Source organism: Gossypium arboreum, chromosome 1 (assembly GCF_025698485.1).
Source record: "Gossypium arboreum isolate Shixiya-1 chromosome 1, ASM2569848v2, whole genome shotgun sequence".
NCBI lineage: Eukaryota > Viridiplantae > Streptophyta > Magnoliopsida > Malvales > Malvaceae > Gossypium > Gossypium arboreum.
Genome location: NC_069070.1, coordinates 119040596 through 119059797, shown reverse-complemented (window position 1 = coordinate 119059797; position 19202 = coordinate 119040596). Strand labels below are relative to the sequence as shown.

The following is a 19202-nucleotide window of genomic DNA, read 5'->3' as shown; positions in this document are numbered from 1 at the left end:
GTCGTTGAGAGCACCAAAAATAACCTATTCCTGTAAAATAATAAAAATAGAAAAAGAATAGTAAAGGGAAAGTAGGGTCGAATCCTCGAGGACCTGGATTATACTGAATGCTTGTTTTCAAATCTCAGGCGAATTGTGCCCAAGAAAACCTGCGTTCCTGGAAAAAATAAAAAAATAGATTTTAAGAATTGATTTTGGAAGCGAAAATAAAATTAAAACAGATTTTAAAGTTTACTGAAATTATGATTACGAAAATAATAAAAATAATAAAAAGAGTTTTAAGTGAAAAGAAATTCTTATGGGAAAGTTCCAGCCTCCGGTTGTCTCATTCCGCCTTGGGCTCAATCCTTGGCTTTCGGATGATCCTTCTCGACTCGAGTAAGCCAGTTATAGTGGAAGAGGACGCCTACGACCACCAGCTCCAAAGATTAGACTTACGATTTTTAGGGAACCTGACTCTAGCCAGTAATCTATGCTAGATCAACGCTTCTCAATGGCGAATCCCACGCCATTTTGTCTCTTTGGCTCGCCAACCTCTGACGCAGTAAGTTAACGAACCGACTATGCAATCCTTCCAAAACATACAAAGCGGCCGCCTTTGCATATGCTGAAAAGCTTACTTCTTAAGGGCCATGGACAGAAGCGTCAGCCCATAATGCGGAGAAACGATGAATACTTGGCGAGAAGGCTAAGTACGGATTCTAGGCCTCAAGAACCTTTTTTGGGGAAATATTGACAACTTTTGGCTAGAAGGGTTTTAGTGGCTCATGATAACTGTGGGAAAGAAAATAAATAAAAACATGGAAAAAGAAATTTTATTGAAAAGAAATATGAAAGAACAAAAGACTTTTGGGGGAGAGTGTTTACAGAAAAAAATCCTCCAAATAGAGTCACTTCACCCCCTATTTATAGTGCTAGGGGGATAGTCTAATTGAACTTAAATTCTAAAAAGATAAATACATTTAATTAAAGATAAACAAAGATAATTAAAATAAAATCCTAAATTTGAATAATCCTAATAATTATCTTAATATTCATTATCCTAATAGAATAAAAGAAAATAGAGTCTTCCAAAATAAAATCTCTCTTATTTGCTTTTAAGTCCTTGTGCCTTCCATGTTCGCACTTTTGGCACCATATTTGTCCCACGTTGCATATTGCCCCATTTAATCTCCAAATTGACGTTTTTTCTCTTGAATTTACTTTTCACCTCCAATTTAGTCCCTAAAAGATAAAAAGACATAAATAGCTCAAATTAGTAGGCTCAAGCTCAAAATAAACACATGATTAATATATAAAAACACGTCATTTTAGAGTATTATCAGATTCAGCCTTATCTCAATTGAGGGTTGAGTAGAAAGATTTGGTGGAGCAAGCAAAGCTATCAATCAAGGTTGGAGAAAGCTTAGGAGGTCACAATGCATAATTATTTAAATGTAAATCTAATATTTAAATAAAATTTATTAATATAATATCAACAAGTGTTAAATATAATGATCAGATACCATTATATTTTTAGAAAGAGAAAATATGTTTGAACCTTAAAACGGCGTTACTAAAATAATAATCACAAATCTTGAAATATAAAAATAAAATTTTAATATAATTAAAATTTAATTTGAAAGCCGAGCTGGATAAAATTCTAATTTTAGATAATAGTACCAACAACAAATCAATATTTAAATTAAAATTAATCTAAATTTAATATAATCAAATTGGACTCTAATATTAAATTTAATATAATCAAGGTTCATGAACTTTATACCCTATGCTTTACGTAATTGAAAAAAATCATTGGACATAAAAGTCTACGAAAAGTTTCACTATATTAATAAATAAATAAATAAAAATATTGCTACAAGATTACAACATAAAGTTACAATAAGAGCTTATAACTTAACAAAGGCTATCAATAAATAATCTCAAGCAAACTAAAGAGAAATATTGAGAGTCCCACCAAATAGTGATTGGCTTTAAAAGTTAAAAACTCGAAGTTATAGTATCTCAAATGAAATCAAACCATGAGCATTAAATTTTTCGAGTCTACTAGCTACTGTAAAAAATTGAGCTCCAACGGACAACAAATGAACCTTTGATCGAAGAAAATACGAAAATTAGTCTCGGTAAATCAAGCTGCCAAACTTACTTTTTATCTTATCTTTAATTTGTAGTAAAATTCAAAACTAATGTTTTGTTTGTTTCACTTAGAACAACTTTCAAAAAATTAATTTTGGAAAATGGATTGATTTTTCAAATAGATGATATTTTATTGTGTAAAAATTTTATTTGTTGTTTGATGAACTTTTTTAAATCATTTTTTAGAATTATTTTAGTGAAACAAATATATCATAAATATATTTGTTATAAAATATTATATTAGTATTTTCTTTTGACAATTAAAGTTTATTTTATGATAAGACAATATTTTACAATAATTAATATCATATATACTCAATAATAAATCATGTCTAATTAAAATTTAAGTTAAATTAAATATATTAATAAAGCTACATATAATCATATTTTATATAATTAAAATATTAATATAAATATTTTTCAATAAGATATTAAAGAATATTTAAAATTTAAATTTATTATTACTAAAATTAATTATTAAAATAAAATGTAATATTAAATAATTTATCTAATGATAAGTTATATTAATAATTTATTATATTATTAAATAAAAATAATTAAATATGTATGTTTAATAATATTATGTTATAATATTCATTATTAATATTTTAATATTCTTAAACAGCCGTGTCTCAAAGATGGTTGTGATGGTGATGGTGATGATGCAGCCCCCCTTCTTAAAATTACAATAATTTTTAGTGCAATAATTAAAGTTGCTGAGTGGTAAAGTAAACTTCTTTTGACTGAGATGCATGTAATATATGGATGTTGAGGTTTTAGACTGCGTGATCTTTAAAGGGTTAAATTATATATTTATATAATATGATTATTGTTTATGAATATAATATTATAGATAATTTTTATACATATTAATATATATCTTATTTTAAAGTTAATATGTATATTTTAGATGTGGGTTCACCTATATAATGATATGAACTCATTATGCAGTCTCATGAAATATGCAAACACATATAATGTGAATGTAAAGTATGAACCACCAAAAGTACATATCAACACCTAATTGAATAATTAGATAACAGATCGGTAATAATAAATATCATTTACTATCCCTCTTGTTTTAATTTATTTTATTTCCAGTGAGTTATTTTTTTATGATAAATTTGCAACAAATGTTTTTATCATTATTTTGTTGGTAAATGATAATAAGATTAAATTTACTTTCGTAAGCTCCTTCAATTCTTTGGAGTTAGTGGTTTTTATTCTGATCTTTTTTCTTATTAAATTTTTATAATAAATGTGTTTATAGATGAGGTTAGATTATAATTGAATTATTTTATAGCATTAACATAATTTATATGGATTAAAATTTATTCTACTAAAATATAAATTTAAAATTTTACTTCAATTTATCTTAATTTATAAATGATGAATTTAAATTTACTTTTTCCCCATTATAATCAATTTTCCACATAATATTTGGCCTAGAACAAAAACTAGAACAATAAAACAAATACAAACTATGCTACAAAGAGTATACAGCTACAGAAAGCTGATATGTTTTCCAAAAATTATATTGTTAACTTTAAAAAAAAAATATTTTAGCTATTTATCATCATGAAGAAAAAAGATACAGTCATGCACCTGGCCTCATGCTTCAACACCTCAACCTAGATTCTCATCACCTGTATTTATCATCGATTCAGATTTTTATTTTTACTATATTCTAGATCTCCCTATAAATATATCTTCAAACTTCCTTTGGTTAAGTTCATTCATAGATGGGTGAGTAAACTTGAGCTTCAGCTTTCCACAAACACCTTAATTTGAAGACACTGTTCTCTCATGCTAAAAACCACATGGACGTTTACCTTGTAATTAGAGAGTTGGTTTCATTGCTTGTTGTTGGGTTATTAATGATATGGGGATGGAGAGCTTTAAACTGGGTATGGCTGGCTCCAAAGAGGCTCGAAAGGTGCTTGAGACAACAGGGTTTAGCAGGGAATTCTTACAGGTTCCTTTCTGGTGACATAAAAGAGCTCTTCACTATGAGCAGACAAACAAGAGCCAAACCTATGCCTCTTAGTGATGATATTGGGCCTTATGTTGTTCCTTTTCAACATCAAACTGTCAACCAGTATGGTATGTTTTTTTGTTTAATCTGCAATTTATGATAATTCTTTGTTATTTATGTATGGAATTTATTGGGAGGAAATGCAGGAAAGAATTCATTTACGTGGTTTGGTCCAAGACCAAGGGTGAACATTACGGACCCTGAAAAAATAAGAGAAATACTTAACAAATTTAATGACTTCCAGAAGGTACGTACCAATCCACTTGTCAATTTGCTTGTAAGCGGCCTTGTTAACCTCGAAGGAGACCGATGGAGCAAGCATAGAAAAATCATAAACCCTGCATTTCATCAAGATAAGTTGAAGGTATAGAATAGTGATGGGTACTCAGACTTTAAAGAAAACATCATACTTAAACCTATGCTTTTCTGATTTAGAAAATAATTGGATGCAGAATATGTTGCCAGCATTTTATCAAAGTTGTAGTGACATGTCAAGCAAATGGGAGAAGATGGTGTGTACAGAAGGATACTGTGAGTTAGATGTGTGGCCTTATCTCGTAGATTTGACAAGAGATGTGATTTCCCGATCTGCTTTTGGAAGCAGCTTCGAAGAAGGCAAACGAATTTTCCAATTACTAGACGACCAACTCGTTCTCACAATCAAATTAATACAAACTGTTTACATTCCAGGATGGAGGTAACCCTCAACTTAATTTACTTGAAAAAGGTTGCAAATGTTGGAATTCGCTAAAAGCGTGTTTGTTTTCTTGAAGGTTTTTGCCAACAAAGACAAACGGGGAGATGAAGATGAAATACAAAGACATAAAAGAGTCGCTTAGGGAAATGATAAAGAGAAGAGAGAAGGCAATTAAAGCAAGGGAAGAGAGCAATGAGGACTTGTTGGACATACTTGTGGAATCCAATATCAGAGAAATGGAAGCAAAGAATATGGGGATGAGCATTGAGGATGTGATCGAGGAATGCAAGCTGTTTTACTTTGCTGGCCAAGAGACCACTTCGGTCTTGCTGGTGTGGACTATGGTTTTATTAGCAAGGCATCCCGATTGGCAAAGTAAAGCAAGAGACGAGGTTTTGCATGTTTTGGATGACAGTAAACCTGATGCTGATGGCCTTAATCGTATCAAAGTTGTAAGTCCCTAGCATGTCTTTTGAAGGTCCGATCAATGAGGTCGACAACTCAAAAACTTGGTTTCTTTGTTTCGCTAATTCTACAGGTAACAATGATATTGTACGAGGTTCTAAGGTTGTACCCACCAGTGGTTGAGCTAGGACGTTCCGTTCCAAAAGAAATAAAACTGGGAAATTTGTTGTTACCAGCAGGAACAGACGTTTTGGTTCCAATCCTGCAGATCCACCATGACAAAGATCTTTGGGGCGACGACGCACGGGAATTTAAGCCAGAGCGGTTCACGGAAGGAGTTTCCAAAGCAACAAAGAGTCAAGTCACGTTTCTGCCATTCGGATGGGGTCCTAGGATCTGCATTGGCCAAAACTTTGCCATGATGGAAGCCAAAATGGCGATGGCTATGATTCTCCAACGCTTCTGGTTCGAGCTTTCCCCTTCCTATGCTCACTCTCCTTACAGCATGGCAACTCTTCGTCCACAGCATGGTGCACAGATAATTTTACATAAACTTGGCTCTAATTGAATTGTTATGTAAACAAATCTTTGTGAAAATATATAGCTTGTTAGTGTATCGTCAAAGTCCGGTGTCTGTAATGGTACAATTCCGATGCATGAATAGTAAATTTTGAGATGTTTAGTGAAGTCCGAAATAATATGCAGAAATTGAGTGTCTTGAATGGATGTAGTATTTAATGGTGGACATAGCTGGGGGACTAATGTGGTAATTATCGAACAAGTAATTGCATATGGTACAAAGACTTGTATGGAAATTAGAGCAGGGGGAGTAGAAAATGACTACTTTGCTTTGGGCATCAATTTAGAAAGATTTAAAATACAAATGTATTATTAGTGTCGAAACTATTTTTTGAAAACGGTAATCGACCTTGTTTAAAAACAGAAAAATGAAAAGAGAGTCGTCACCAATCATTTTTACTTAGGTGTCATCGAATCACCTAGAAATTTGGTCGTTTTAATAAAATATTTCGATTTACTAAAACAACGATGTTGGTTTACGAAATTCGAGAAAAATAGTTCGAGAGCCGATTACATATGAAGAAGGGCTAGCACCCTCGTAACGCCCAAAATTGGTACCTAATTGATTGATTAATGTCCTAATGTCGAATGTTGAAAATTTGAAAAGAATTAAAAATACGATTCATTTTTGTTTATGTTTGTTTTGGAAAATGCTTGAATAGTTGAAACGAGCATCAAAGGCCTACTCGTCTCGAGATAGCAAAATGCCACATCCCGTAAGTTAGGATGCGACGTTGGAATACTCGAGAACAAGTTTGCCTTTAAGTTTTATCGAAAAACTTCACGTACTTTGAAATCCAAAAGGATATTTGGCTATTTTAGTTTAACAAGAAAATTGAAACCCCGTAAGTTAGGGCACAATTCCTCGACGTTCCAAAACGTTAGCATTGCCTTATTTTGAAATTTTTGCTTTTGAATAAAAGTGAATTCGATATTTAAACGGCGTGCGTTTATTTATTTGGGTTAAGATAAAACGATTTATTGGATGAATGTAAAGAGGCTTGATTCATGGGGCGATGATATGAAATAAAAGTATAGTGCGACATGGAACAATGATACATGCATAAAATATTCCACAAGTGAATGGCAATAATATGAACACGAGTAAGCAAATTAACGCACATGCAATAGCAATAATCTCATAATATGCACTCTTTAAAAACTAATCATTAATAATCAAGAACAAATGAATTAAATGATACAATTTAAAATAAATAAATAAATAAATAAATAGTTAAAAGCAAACTAAAATAACAATTGCAAGATGAATTTTAAATGACCATGAATGAATTTAAAATAAATAATGTAAAAAAGAAAGTTAAAATCGACAATATACAAAAAGTTTTTTGAAAGAAAGAATGATATATTCATATGAAGAACTTTTAAAATAGATAATATATATATAAATATACACAAAAGTATGAAACAATGTATAAAAAATTAAAGTAAATAATAATAACAAAACATTTTAAAATAAATAAATAGGGTTCAAAATAAGGTATGTAAAACAATTTTAAAATAAACAATATATATAAGTCAGTTTTAAAAATATAGATAAAAGTTTAAAATAAAAGGGAGCTTTAAAGAAATAATATACAAAACAGTTTTTAAAATAATATGTATAAAAACAATTTGAAATAAACTATATAGATGATATGTGAAAAGAATCGAAATATATAATATAACAAAATAGTTTAATACACATAATGTATATAAAAAAATTTAAAATAGATAATTATACAATTTTAAATAATTACTATGTTAAAACAAGTTAAAATAAATCATGTACATAAATAATCTAAACGCAAAATGAATGTAAAATATTTAAAATAACACATAATAAAACATTTTAAAATAAATAAATAAATGAATTAAAAGGACTTAGGATGTGATTGAAAATAAACTAGAATTAAGGGTACAAATTTGAAATAGCAAAGATGAAACAAAGGGGCAATTCGCAACAAAACGAAAACGTGAAGGGGCGAAATACCAAATGCCCCAGATCCATTTACGCATTGCGTTTTTTGGGGGCCAAAATGAACTGAAACAGAAACTAAATAGATAATTTAAAAAATATAAAAGTGAGGAATGGACTGAATTAAAAAGATGCGAAATTGTGGAGGGACTCGCCTCATAAATAGCCCCAAGGCTACAAAACACGCGGATCCTCTGGTCACGGGTTTTCCCCCCTAAACGACGCTGTTTTGAGGCGTGGGGGTGTGCAAAACGGCAGCGTTTTGCATGGCTATTAAAGCCAAATTTTTTTTATTTTTTTTATTTCAGCCCCATTTAAAAAAAAAAACAGAAAGCCTTTTCTCTCTCTCCCTCTCCCTCCTCCATGGCTGACCATGGTTTCATCGGGGGGTCCTCTGCGCCCACGCCGCGAATGGCGACCGATGTTACGCGAAAGGGGCCCCTTCGACCCTTTTTTTGAATGGGTCCGAAGACGGAGCCCTCATGACCGCAGCAACGCAAGGAAAAAGGGAAGGACCCTTCGGTTCTTCGTTCTCCGCCGCGGCCAATGGTCGAACCCCCAGGGGTTCGGCAACCTTCAGATCGACGAGAGGACGCTGGAGCGCACCCAAACAGTGAATCGAATGTGTGTTTTTTATTACTATTTTGTTCTTTTATTATTTTACTTAAATATTTATATGCAAAAAATGAAGAAAAATAAAATAAAAAGGAACAAAGAAAGAATTTAAAACGAAAATAAAGATGAAAATCACATTCTGAAGTTTTCTTTTTTGTTATTTCTATTTTCTGATGTTCGTAAAAAAACTACAAAGATAAAATTGTGGCTTTTAAAGCCGTTTACAAAACGATTAAATCCTATTTTTTGTCGTTTTCTCCATTATTTGCCTCTGTCTTGCGTGTGAACCTTCGTTTTGCAGGTGTCAGAGGCATGGGTGAGTGGTGGTTGGCTCGTGAGGAGGCGAGGTGGCACGCGTGGTGGCTCAGCATGTGTGGGGTGAACAACAGCTGAAGAGGGGGGCTAGGGTTTGTTTGCTTGCTAAAAATTTTGATAGCTAGTGGGCTAGGGTTTAGTTTAGGCCTTGTAAATTAGGTAGGATAGGTTTGGGTATGTTATTGGGTATTTTTTAAATTGGGTCATTTTCATGTGTAAATGGACTATTAATAAATATTTAGATTTTTACTTATTTTTGGTTTATTTTGTTTTATAAACATGGGCCAAAATTGGTTTTTACAATTAGTTTAAGGGATTTATTTTAAAGAAGGAATGACAATTAAACCTCATGGTTGATTTGAGGAAGGGAACCAATGATGGGATGATTACTCTTAGTGGTAAAAAAAACTATTAAGGAGGTTATTATACTTGTTATCACCGGCCCAAAATTCAAATGGGTTCGGGTCGGATTATATCGAGCTCGTAAGATGAGTTCACGGACCAAGCTTGCATGATAATGGGTGTTCACAGAAATGTATCTATAGTTTTCTACAAAGTCGTATGTGAAATTATGCATTGGTACCGCATAAACATATTTTATGTCTAGAATATTATACGCGTCTATGTGCATGGAATCTACCTAGTATATCATATCAATGAACAGTATCAATGGTGGAGCCTGAAAAGTATTTTTGGGGGTTAGAATTAAACTATATGTTTTTACGAAAATAAAATTTAATTTCACTATTTTAATAGTCAATTTCTTTTTAATTTTGAAGGATTAAATCAAATTTTATAAATTTTTAAAAGTTTGAATTACAATTTTATCATTACTAATTTAAAATTTTATAAATTATAAAAACTTAAATACAAAATTTTATATTTTAAAGTAGCCAAGGCTCCTGCCAACTCCAACTCACTGAATAGTATAAATAAATAAATACCACCATCTAAAATATGGGTAAGTGTCCAAAATATAATTTAGGTGAAGATATGTGGGGTTGGTGTCATGGAAATGTAAAGACAAGAACCCCGCTAATGTATGAGATGTGTACAGTTGAATCTAGGGAGCAAATAGGAGTGAATCATTTTGGTAACATTTGGACAAGATTACAACATAATCAAGGCTCATGAACTTTATACCCTATGCTTTACGTGAAAAAAAATCATTGGACATAAAAGTCTACCAAAAGTTTCACTATATTAATTAAAAAAAAAAACATTGCTACATGATTACAATATAAAGTTACAATAAGAGCTTATAACTTAATAAAGATTATCAATAAATAATCTCAAGCAAACTAAAGAGAAATATTGAGAGTACCACCCAAATAGTGACTGACTTTAAAAGTTGAAAACTCGAAGTTATAGTATCTCAAACGAAATCAAACCATGAATATTAAATTTTTCGAATCTACTAGCTACTGTAAAAAATTGAGCTCCAACGGACACCAGATGAACCTTTGATCAAAGAAAATACGAAAACTAATCTCAGTAAATCAAGCTGCCAAACTTACTTTTTATCTTATCTTTAATTTGCAGTAAAATTCAAAACTAAGGTTTTGTTTGTTTCAGTTAGAACAACTTTCAAAAAATTAATTTTAAAAAATGGATTGGTTTTTCAAATAGATGATATTTTATTGTGTTAAAATTTTATTTGTTGTTTGAAAAACTTTTTTAAATCATTTTCTTAAAATTATTTTTAGTGAAACAAACATATCATAAATATATTTGTTACAAAATATTATATTAATATTTTCTTTTGACAATTAAAATTTATTTTATGATAAAGTAATATTTTATAATAATTAATATCATATATACTTAATAACAAATCATGTCTAATTAAAATTTAATTTAAATTAAATATATTAATAAAGCTACATATAATCATATTTTATATAATTAAAATATAAATATAAATATTTTTCAATAAGATATTAAAGAATATTTAAAATTTAAATTTATTATTACTAAAATTAATTATTAAAATAAAAGTGTAATATTAAATAATTTATCCAATGATAAATTATATTAATAATTTATTATATTATTAAATATAAATAATTAAATATATATGTTTAATAATATTACGTTATAATATTCATTATTAATATTTTAATATTCTTAAACAGCCATGTTTTAAAGATAGTTGTGATGATGGTGATGGTGATGGTGCAGCCCCCCTTCTTACAATTACAATAATTTTTAGTGCAATAATTAAAGTTGCTGAGTGGTAAAGTAAACTTCTTTTGACTGAGATGCATGTAATATATCGATGTTAAGGTTCTAGAGAGCGTGTTCTCTTTAAAGGGATTAAATTAAATATTTTATATAATATGATTATTGTTTATGAATATAACATTGTAGATAAATTTTATATATATTAATATGTATTTTATTTTAGTATTAATACATATTTTTAGATGTGGTTTCTTTTATATAATAGTATGAACTTATTATGCGGTCTCATGAAATATACAAACACATGTCGTGTGAACACAAAATACGAATCATAAAAATACAAATTAAAACCCAATTGAATAATTAGATAACGGATCGGTAATAATAAATATCATAACATCTGCTATCCCTCTTGTTTTAATTTATTTTATTTCCAGTGAGTTATTATTTACGATAAATTTGCAACAAATGTTTTTATCATTATTTTGTTGGTAAATGATAATAAGATTAAATTTACTTTCGTAAGCTCCTTCAATTATTTGGACGTTAGTGGTTTTCTATTCTGATCTTATTTTCTTATTAAATTTTTTATAATAAATGTGTTTGTAGATGAGGTTAGAATTATAGTTGAATCATTTTATAGTATTAACGTAATTTACATGGATTAAAATTTATTCGACTGAAAATATAAATTTAAAATTTTACTTCAATCTTAATTTATAAATGATGAATTTAAATTTATTTTTCCCATTATATTCAATTTTCCTGATAATATTTGGCCTAGAACAAAAACTAGAACAATAAAACAAATATAAACTATGCTACAAAGAGTATACAACTACAGAGGGCAGATATGTTTTCCAAAAATTATATTGTTAACTTTAAAAATATATATTTTAGCTATTTATCAGGGTTTTTTACCTATATAATATAAAATAATAATAAAAATATCAAAATGGTACTAAGGCCAAGTTATTGACGAAAATGGTATGGGCAGGATGGTGTCGCTTATGGCAGAGGCGTGATCATCCTGCCACTTGCCACAAATAGTTGAAAATAGTAAAAAAAATTTGAATCTGAAAAAAAAATTGAAAAAAATAATAAAATACTGGTCTTGCCTCTGTCAGAGGCGGCACTGGTCTTGCCTTTGCCAGAGGCGGCACTAGTTGGTATGTTTAAACAAACCATTAATTTTAATAATGCATGCTTTATCCGGATGAAGTATGTATTAGCATATTCACTAATATGATTATATATATATATATATATATAGATTTACGCATGTATCACATTACAAAAACAAAAATTTAAATACTATACCTAATAAAACATGTATCTCATTACAATAATAGTTATTTTCCAAATAACATATTTTTTATAATTTTATTTAAATATTTATACATAATAAAACATGTATCTCATTACAATAATAGTTTTTCCAAATAACATATTGTTTTATAATTTTATTTCTTATTAACTATTATTGTAATGAGATACATGTTTTATTATGTATAAGTATTTAAATTTTATTTTTGTAATGTGATACATGCGTAAATCTATATATATATATATATATAATCATATTAGTGAATCTGCTAATACATACTTCATCCGGATAAAATATGCATTATTAAAATTAAATTAAAATATTAAATAAGAAATAAAATTATAAAATAATATGTTATTTGGAAAATTATTGTAATGAGATACATGTTTTATTAGGTATAAGTATTTAAATTTTATTTTTGTAATGTGATACATGCGTAAATATCTATATATATATAATCATATTAGTGAATGCTAATACATACTTCATCCGGATAAAGTATGTATTATTAAAATTAATGGTTCGTTTAAACATACCAAATGGTGCCGCCTCTGGCAGAGGCAAGACCAGTGCCGCCTCTGACAGAGACAAGACCAATATTTTATTATTTTTTTTAAATTTAATTTTTTTTTACTGTTTTCAACTGTTTGTGTCAGGTGGCAGGGTGGTCACGTCTCTGCCATAGGCGGCACCACTCTGCCCATACCATTTCCATCAATAACTTGGGCTAGTACCATTTTTATATTATATAGGTAAAAAACCCTATTTATCATCATGGAAAAAAAAGATACAGTCATGCACCTCGCCTCATGCTTCAACACCTCAACCTAGATTCTCATCACCTGTATTTATCATCGATTCAGATTTTTATTTTTACTATATTCTAGATCTACCTATAAATATATCTTCAAACTTCCTCTGGTTAAGTTCATTCATTGATGGGTGAGTAAACTTGAGCTTCAGCTTTCCACAAACACCTTAATTTGAAGACACTGTTCTCTCATGCTAAAAACCACATGGACGTTTACCATGTAATTAGAGAGTTGGTTTCATTGCTTGTTGTTGGGTTATTAATGATATGGGGATGGAGAGCTTTAAACTGGGTATGGCTGGCCCCAAAAAGGCTCGAAAGGTGCTTGAGACAACAGGGTTTTGCAGGGAATTCTTACAGGTTCCTTTCTGGTGACATAAAAGAGCTCTTAACTATGAGCAGACAAACAAGAGCCAAACCTATGCCTCTTAGTGATGATATTGGGCCTTATGTTGCTCCTTTTCTTCATCAAACCGTCAACCAGTATGGTATGTTTTTTTGTTTAATCTGCAATTTATGATAATTCTTTGTTATTTATGTATGGAATTTATTGGGAGGAAATGCAGGAAAGAATTCATTTACGTGGATTCGTCCAAGACCAAGGGTGAACATTACTGACCCTGAAAAAATAAGAGAAATAGTTAACAAATTTAATGACTTCCAGAAGGTACGTACCAATCCACTTGTCAATTTGCTTGTAAGCGGCCTTTTTAACCTCGAAGGAGACCGATAGAGCAAGCATAGAAAAATCATAAACCCTGCATTTCATCAAGAAAAGTTGAAGGTATAGAATAGTGATGGGTACTCAGACTTTAAAGAAAACATCATACTTAAACCTATGCTTTTCTGATTTAGAAATAATTGGATGCAGAATATGTTGCCAGCATTTTATCAAAGTTGTAGTGACATGTCAAGCAAATGGGAGAAGATGGTGTGTACAGAAGGATACTGTGAGTTAGATGTGTGGCCTTATCTCGTAGATTTGACAAGAGATGTGATTTCCCGATCTGCTTTTGGAAGCAGCTTCGAAGAAGGCAAACGAATTTTCCAATTATTAGACGACCAACTCGTTCTCACAATCAAATTAATACAAACTGTTTACATTCCAGGATGGAGGTAACCCTCAACTTAATTTACTTGAAAAAGGTTGCAAATGTTGGAATTCGCTAAAATCGTGTTTGTTTTCTTGAAGGTTTTTGCCAACAAAGACAAACAGGGAGATGAAGATGAAACACAGAGACATAAAAGAGTCGCTTAGGGAAATGATAAAGAGAAGAGAGAAGGCAATTAAAGCAAGGGAAGAGAGCAATGAGGACTTGTTGGACATACTTGTGGAATCCAATATCAGAGAAATGGAAGCAAAGAATATGGGGATGAGCATTGAGGACGTGATTGAGGAATGCAAGCTGTTTTACTTTGCTGGCCAAGAGACCACTTCGGTCTTGCTGGTGTGGACTATGGTTTTATTAGCAAGGTATCCCGATTGGCAAAGTAAAGCAAGAGAGGAGGTTTTGCATGTTTTGGGTGACAGTAAACCTGATGCTGATGGCCTTAATCGTCTCAAAGTTGTAAGTCCCTAGCATGTCTTTTGAAGGTCCGATCAATGAGGTCGACAACTCAAAAACTTGGTTTCTTTGTTTCGCTAATTCTACAGGTAACAATGATATTGTACGAGGTTCTAAGGCTGTACCCACCAGTGATTGAGCTAGGACGTTCCGTTCCAAAAGAAATAAAACTGGGAAATTTGTTGTTACCAGCAGGAACAGACGTTTTGGTTCCAATCCTGCAGATCCACCATGACAAAGATCTTTGGGGCGACGACGCACGGGAATTTAAGCCAGAGCGGTTCACGGAAGGGGTTTCCAAAGCAACAAAGAGTCAAGTCACGTTTCTGCCATTCGGATGGGGTCCTAGGATCTGCATTGGCCAAAACTTTGCCTTGATGGAAGCCAAAATGGCGATGGCTATGATTCTCCAACGCTTCTGGTTCGAGCTTTCCCCTTCCTATGCTCACTCTCCTTACAGCATGGCAACTCTTCTTCCACAGCATGGTGCACAGATAATTTTATATAAACTTGGCTCTAATTGAATTGTTATGTAAACAAATCTTTGTGAAAATATAGCGTTTTAGTGTATCGTCAAAGTCCGGTGTCTGTAATGGTACAATTCCGATGCAGGAATAGTAAATTTTGAGATGTTTGGTGAAGTCCGAAATAATATGCAGAAATTGAGTGTCTTGAATGGATGTAGTATTTAATGGTGGACATAGTTGAGGGACTAATGTGGTAATTATCAAACAAATAATTGCATATGGTACAAAAACTTATATGGAAATTAGAGCAGGGGGAGTAGAAAATGACTACTTTGCTTTGGGCATCAATTTAGAAAGATTTAAAGTACAAATGTATTATTAGTTTAAGGGATTTGTTTTAAAGAAGGAATGACAATTAAACCTTATGATTGATTTGTGGAAAGGAATCGATGATGGGATGATTACTCTTAGTGGTAAAAAAAACTATTAAGGAGGTTATTATATTTGTTATCACCGGCCCAAAATTCAAATGTAGTCACGTCAAATTATATCGACTCGCAATATGAGTTCACGGACCAAGTTTGCATGATAATAGGTGTTCACATAAAGGTATTTATAGTTTCCTGCAAAGTCACATGTGAGATCGTGCATTGGAACCGAATAGACATGTTTTATGTTTAGAATATGATACGTGTCATGTGCATAGAATCTACCTAGTATATTATATCAATGAATAGTATCAATTGCGGAGCCAAAATTTTTTTTGAGGGGTCGAATTAAATTGTATATTTTACTAAAATAAAAATTTAATTTCACTATTTTAATAGTCTATTTCTTTTAATTTTAAATGATTAAATCAAATTTTTATAAATTTTAGAGATCAAAATATAATTTTATCATTACTAATATAAAACTTTATAAATTATAAAGTATTTAAATAAAAATTTCCTATTTTAGAGTGACCAAGGTCCTGCCAACTTCCGACTCAATCACTGAACAGTATAAATAAATAAATACCACCATCTAAAATACTCAAGAAAAACACTCAAGGATAAATAGAGAGATGTTGGGTAAGTGTCCAAAATATGATTTAAGTGAAGATACGTGTGGTAGGTGTCATGGAAATGTAAAGGCAAGAATCCCACTAATGTATGGGATGTGTACAGTTGAATGTAGGGAGCAAAGAGGAGCGAATCATTTTAGTAACATTTGGACCAGAAACATAATGAACAAAATGAAAGGAGAGGAAGCTAGTAAAAGATTTTTTTGGGTCATATAATTTGTTTGGTATATATTTTTTTAATTTTTAAATATCATTTTGGAGTTGAATTATAGTTTCTTTTTATGTTTTAAAACATAATTATTTTATTTTTAGAGTGTCAAAGTAGAGGTGAGCATGGATCAAACTACTCAGCTCGGCTGGAAGATCTGTCTGAAATGTGAGAGGTTTGAGCAAAAATATAGGCCAAAAAAATGGGCTTGGACAAAAAATATAAGGCTCGTTTAGAAAATGGGTCGGGCCTTGAGTAAGACATTTTTGGCCTCGAGCCTGGCCCGGCTTGAATTCACTAAAGGACAAAAAAATTAATTTTTTAAATATTATTTTCTTGTTATTTTCTTCCTATTTTGCTACCATTGTACTATTATGTTACTACTATTTTGTTGTTATTGTTTGGATATTGTATAAACCTTATTTTATTGTTAATTTTGTTATTATTTTAAAGACATTTGTTAATTTTGTTATTATTTTAGAGACATTTGCTTGTTAAGTTGCATCTATCTTAGTGTTATTTAAGTATACATATTTTTAAAATTTATTTTCAATTTGTTGGAAAATATTTATTTTATATTTTAATATTTTAGATGTATTATATATTTTTAAAATTATATAAAAATTAATATGGACAGGAGGGTCGGGCCCGAGTTTTAGCATTTTTATTCGGGTCAGGCTTGGACAAAATTTTAAGCCCATTTTTTGGGCCGAGCCTAACAAACAGTCTTGAATTTTTAGTTGAGCTTGGCCTGGCCCATGCTCATCTCTAGTTCAAAGCTGCCCTCGCTTTGCATTTCTTTGAGATTCAGTTTTATCTACTGTTGATTGGCCACTCAATTGAGGGTTGAATAGAAAGATTTGGTGAAGCAAGCTAAGCTATCAATCAAGGTTGGAGAAAGCTTAGGAGATCACAATGCATAATTATTTAAATGTAATTCTAATATTTAAATAAAATTTATTAATTTAGTATTAACAAGCCTTAAATGTAATGATCATATACTATTACATTTTCAAGAAGAAAAAATATGTTTGAACTTTAAAAACAACATTATTAAAAATAATAATCACAAATCTTAAAATATAAAAAATATAATTAAAAATTAATTTTAAACTCGAGCTGTAACAGCCCAAATTTCAGTGGTGTCGGAATAGTGATGTGAGATCACTAAATACGACATGTGAGTTTAGATATTAGTAAGTAAAAGTTAAGTGTGATTTTTGAAATATTTTTGAATTAGTGAAATTGTGAATTAAAGAAAATTTCTAGATAAAAACGAGGTATCGAGACCTCTAATTCATAAACCAAGCCATAAATATTTTTAGAAATATTTATGGAATGTTACTAAGTTAGTATTAAAGTTTTGTTAAGAGATTTTAACATTTCAGTAATTAATTGAAGAAAAATGACTAAATTGAATAAAGTGTAAAACTATCAAATATGATTAAATAGCTTAAGAGATCATTAAGGAATGAGTTAAAAGGTAAATAGACCCAAATTAGGTGGGTTGGACGGCATGAGTGTGCAGGAAATGTAAAAAAATCAAGTGTGAACAAAGGGCAAAAGTGAAAATAGGGTAAAATTTAATTGTAAAATATGATGTAGTTGGTAATTTTAGAGAATTCATCATTTTTCTTCATCTTCATCGGCTAAAAACACCATTAGAGAGCTTTTAAGAAGCTGGTTTTATATTTTACAGCATGTAAGTTCAATTCTTGATTATTTAGTTCAATTCTTGATTATTTCTTGTAATTTTTGTGTTTTTTGAGACTTTTACAATTGGGTCCTACTATTTAACTTATTAGTTTTTGCTTTTATGAATGGTTTAGAAAGTTGCCATAAATAAGAGCTGAAATTTTATGATGATTTATTATGGAATTGGGACTGTAAGTTTATTATATGATGATTTTATGAAGAGATTTTATAAGAATTGATTTTTAGGACCTAATTGTGAAAGTCATTGTAATTAGGGTTTTGTGTTAAAACTTTGAATTTCAAAGGCTTGGAAGTAGTTATAATGTTTAGATAAAATGATATTTTAGAATAATTAGTTCAATTGATGAACAAATTGAGCAATGACTAAATTGTAAAAATTGAAAAGTTTGAGAAAAAAATGTAATTTCAAAAATTAAAGGGTATAAATTGTGAAGTAGAATAGAATTGAAATAGATGCTCAAGAGGGAATGATTTTATAATTACAGATCAAGAAAACGAAGTGAATCGTGGAAAGGAGAAATTGCAAGAATATTCCCTGAAATTTCTACGACTTTTGCAAATCAGCCCAGTTAAGTTCATATGGAAAAAATTAATGTTTTGTTATGAAAATCTTATGATTTGATAAGGTATATTATTATAGATGAATACTATCAAATTGTAATAATTATGAAATAATATTTAAGTAAAAGTACAAATTAGTTGGAACAATGGATTTGAGTGCTTTCGTTCTGTGACCATGATGAATTGATGGAAAAGGTGTGATATGTGCGCCCGTATAAGACCATAGTTGGGCTATGGCATCGGTGCAATGTGATATGTGCTCCTGTATAAGACTATAATTGGGCTATGGCATCGGTGTGATGTGATAATGTGCTTCCGTATAAGACCATATTTGGGATATGGCATCGGTATGATATGTGACCCGTGTAAGACCATAACTGGGCTATGGCTTCGGTGTGTGATATGTGACTATGTGCAAGTCTATGGTTTTACCATGGCAATGTGATAATGAAGCACTCAATTCCATTATTGTTTCCTAATTTGACTATGAAAGTAAATGAGAAATAGGCCCAAGAGATCTAAAATTGGTGAATAGTGACATTG

The 19202-nt window shown here is 30.6% G+C and overlaps 2 protein-coding genes across 3 annotated transcripts; both read left to right on the top strand.

The window, feature by feature from the left end:
* The first annotated feature begins 3720 nt into the window (after positions 1-3720).
* On the top strand, positions 3721-5960 carry LOC108481693 (cytochrome P450 CYP72A219-like). Its single transcript, XM_017784789.2, has 5 exons — positions 3721-4239; positions 4318-4535; positions 4624-4868; positions 4945-5320; positions 5407-5960. Exons 1-5 carry the CDS (start codon positions 3957-3959, stop codon positions 5839-5841), a joined length of 1557 nt encoding a protein of 518 aa, XP_017640278.1. The 5' UTR covers positions 3721-3956; the 3' UTR covers positions 5842-5960.
* A 7085-nt stretch (positions 5961-13045) lies between these two features.
* Positions 13046-15296, top strand: LOC108481692 (cytochrome P450 72A397-like). 2 transcript variants are annotated; one of them, XM_017784788.2, is made up of 5 exons: positions 13046-13567; positions 13646-13746; positions 13951-14195; positions 14272-14647; positions 14734-15296. In XM_017784788.2, exons 1-5 carry the CDS (start codon positions 13285-13287, stop codon positions 15166-15168), a joined length of 1440 nt encoding a protein of 479 aa, XP_017640277.2. In that variant the 5' UTR covers positions 13046-13284; the 3' UTR covers positions 15169-15296. The 2 variants fall into 2 exon arrangements, with proteins under 2 accessions (XP_017640277.2, XP_052887195.1); XM_053031235.1 differs by having other exon boundaries at positions 13470-13863.
* Positions 15297-19202: the final 3906 nt, after the last annotated feature.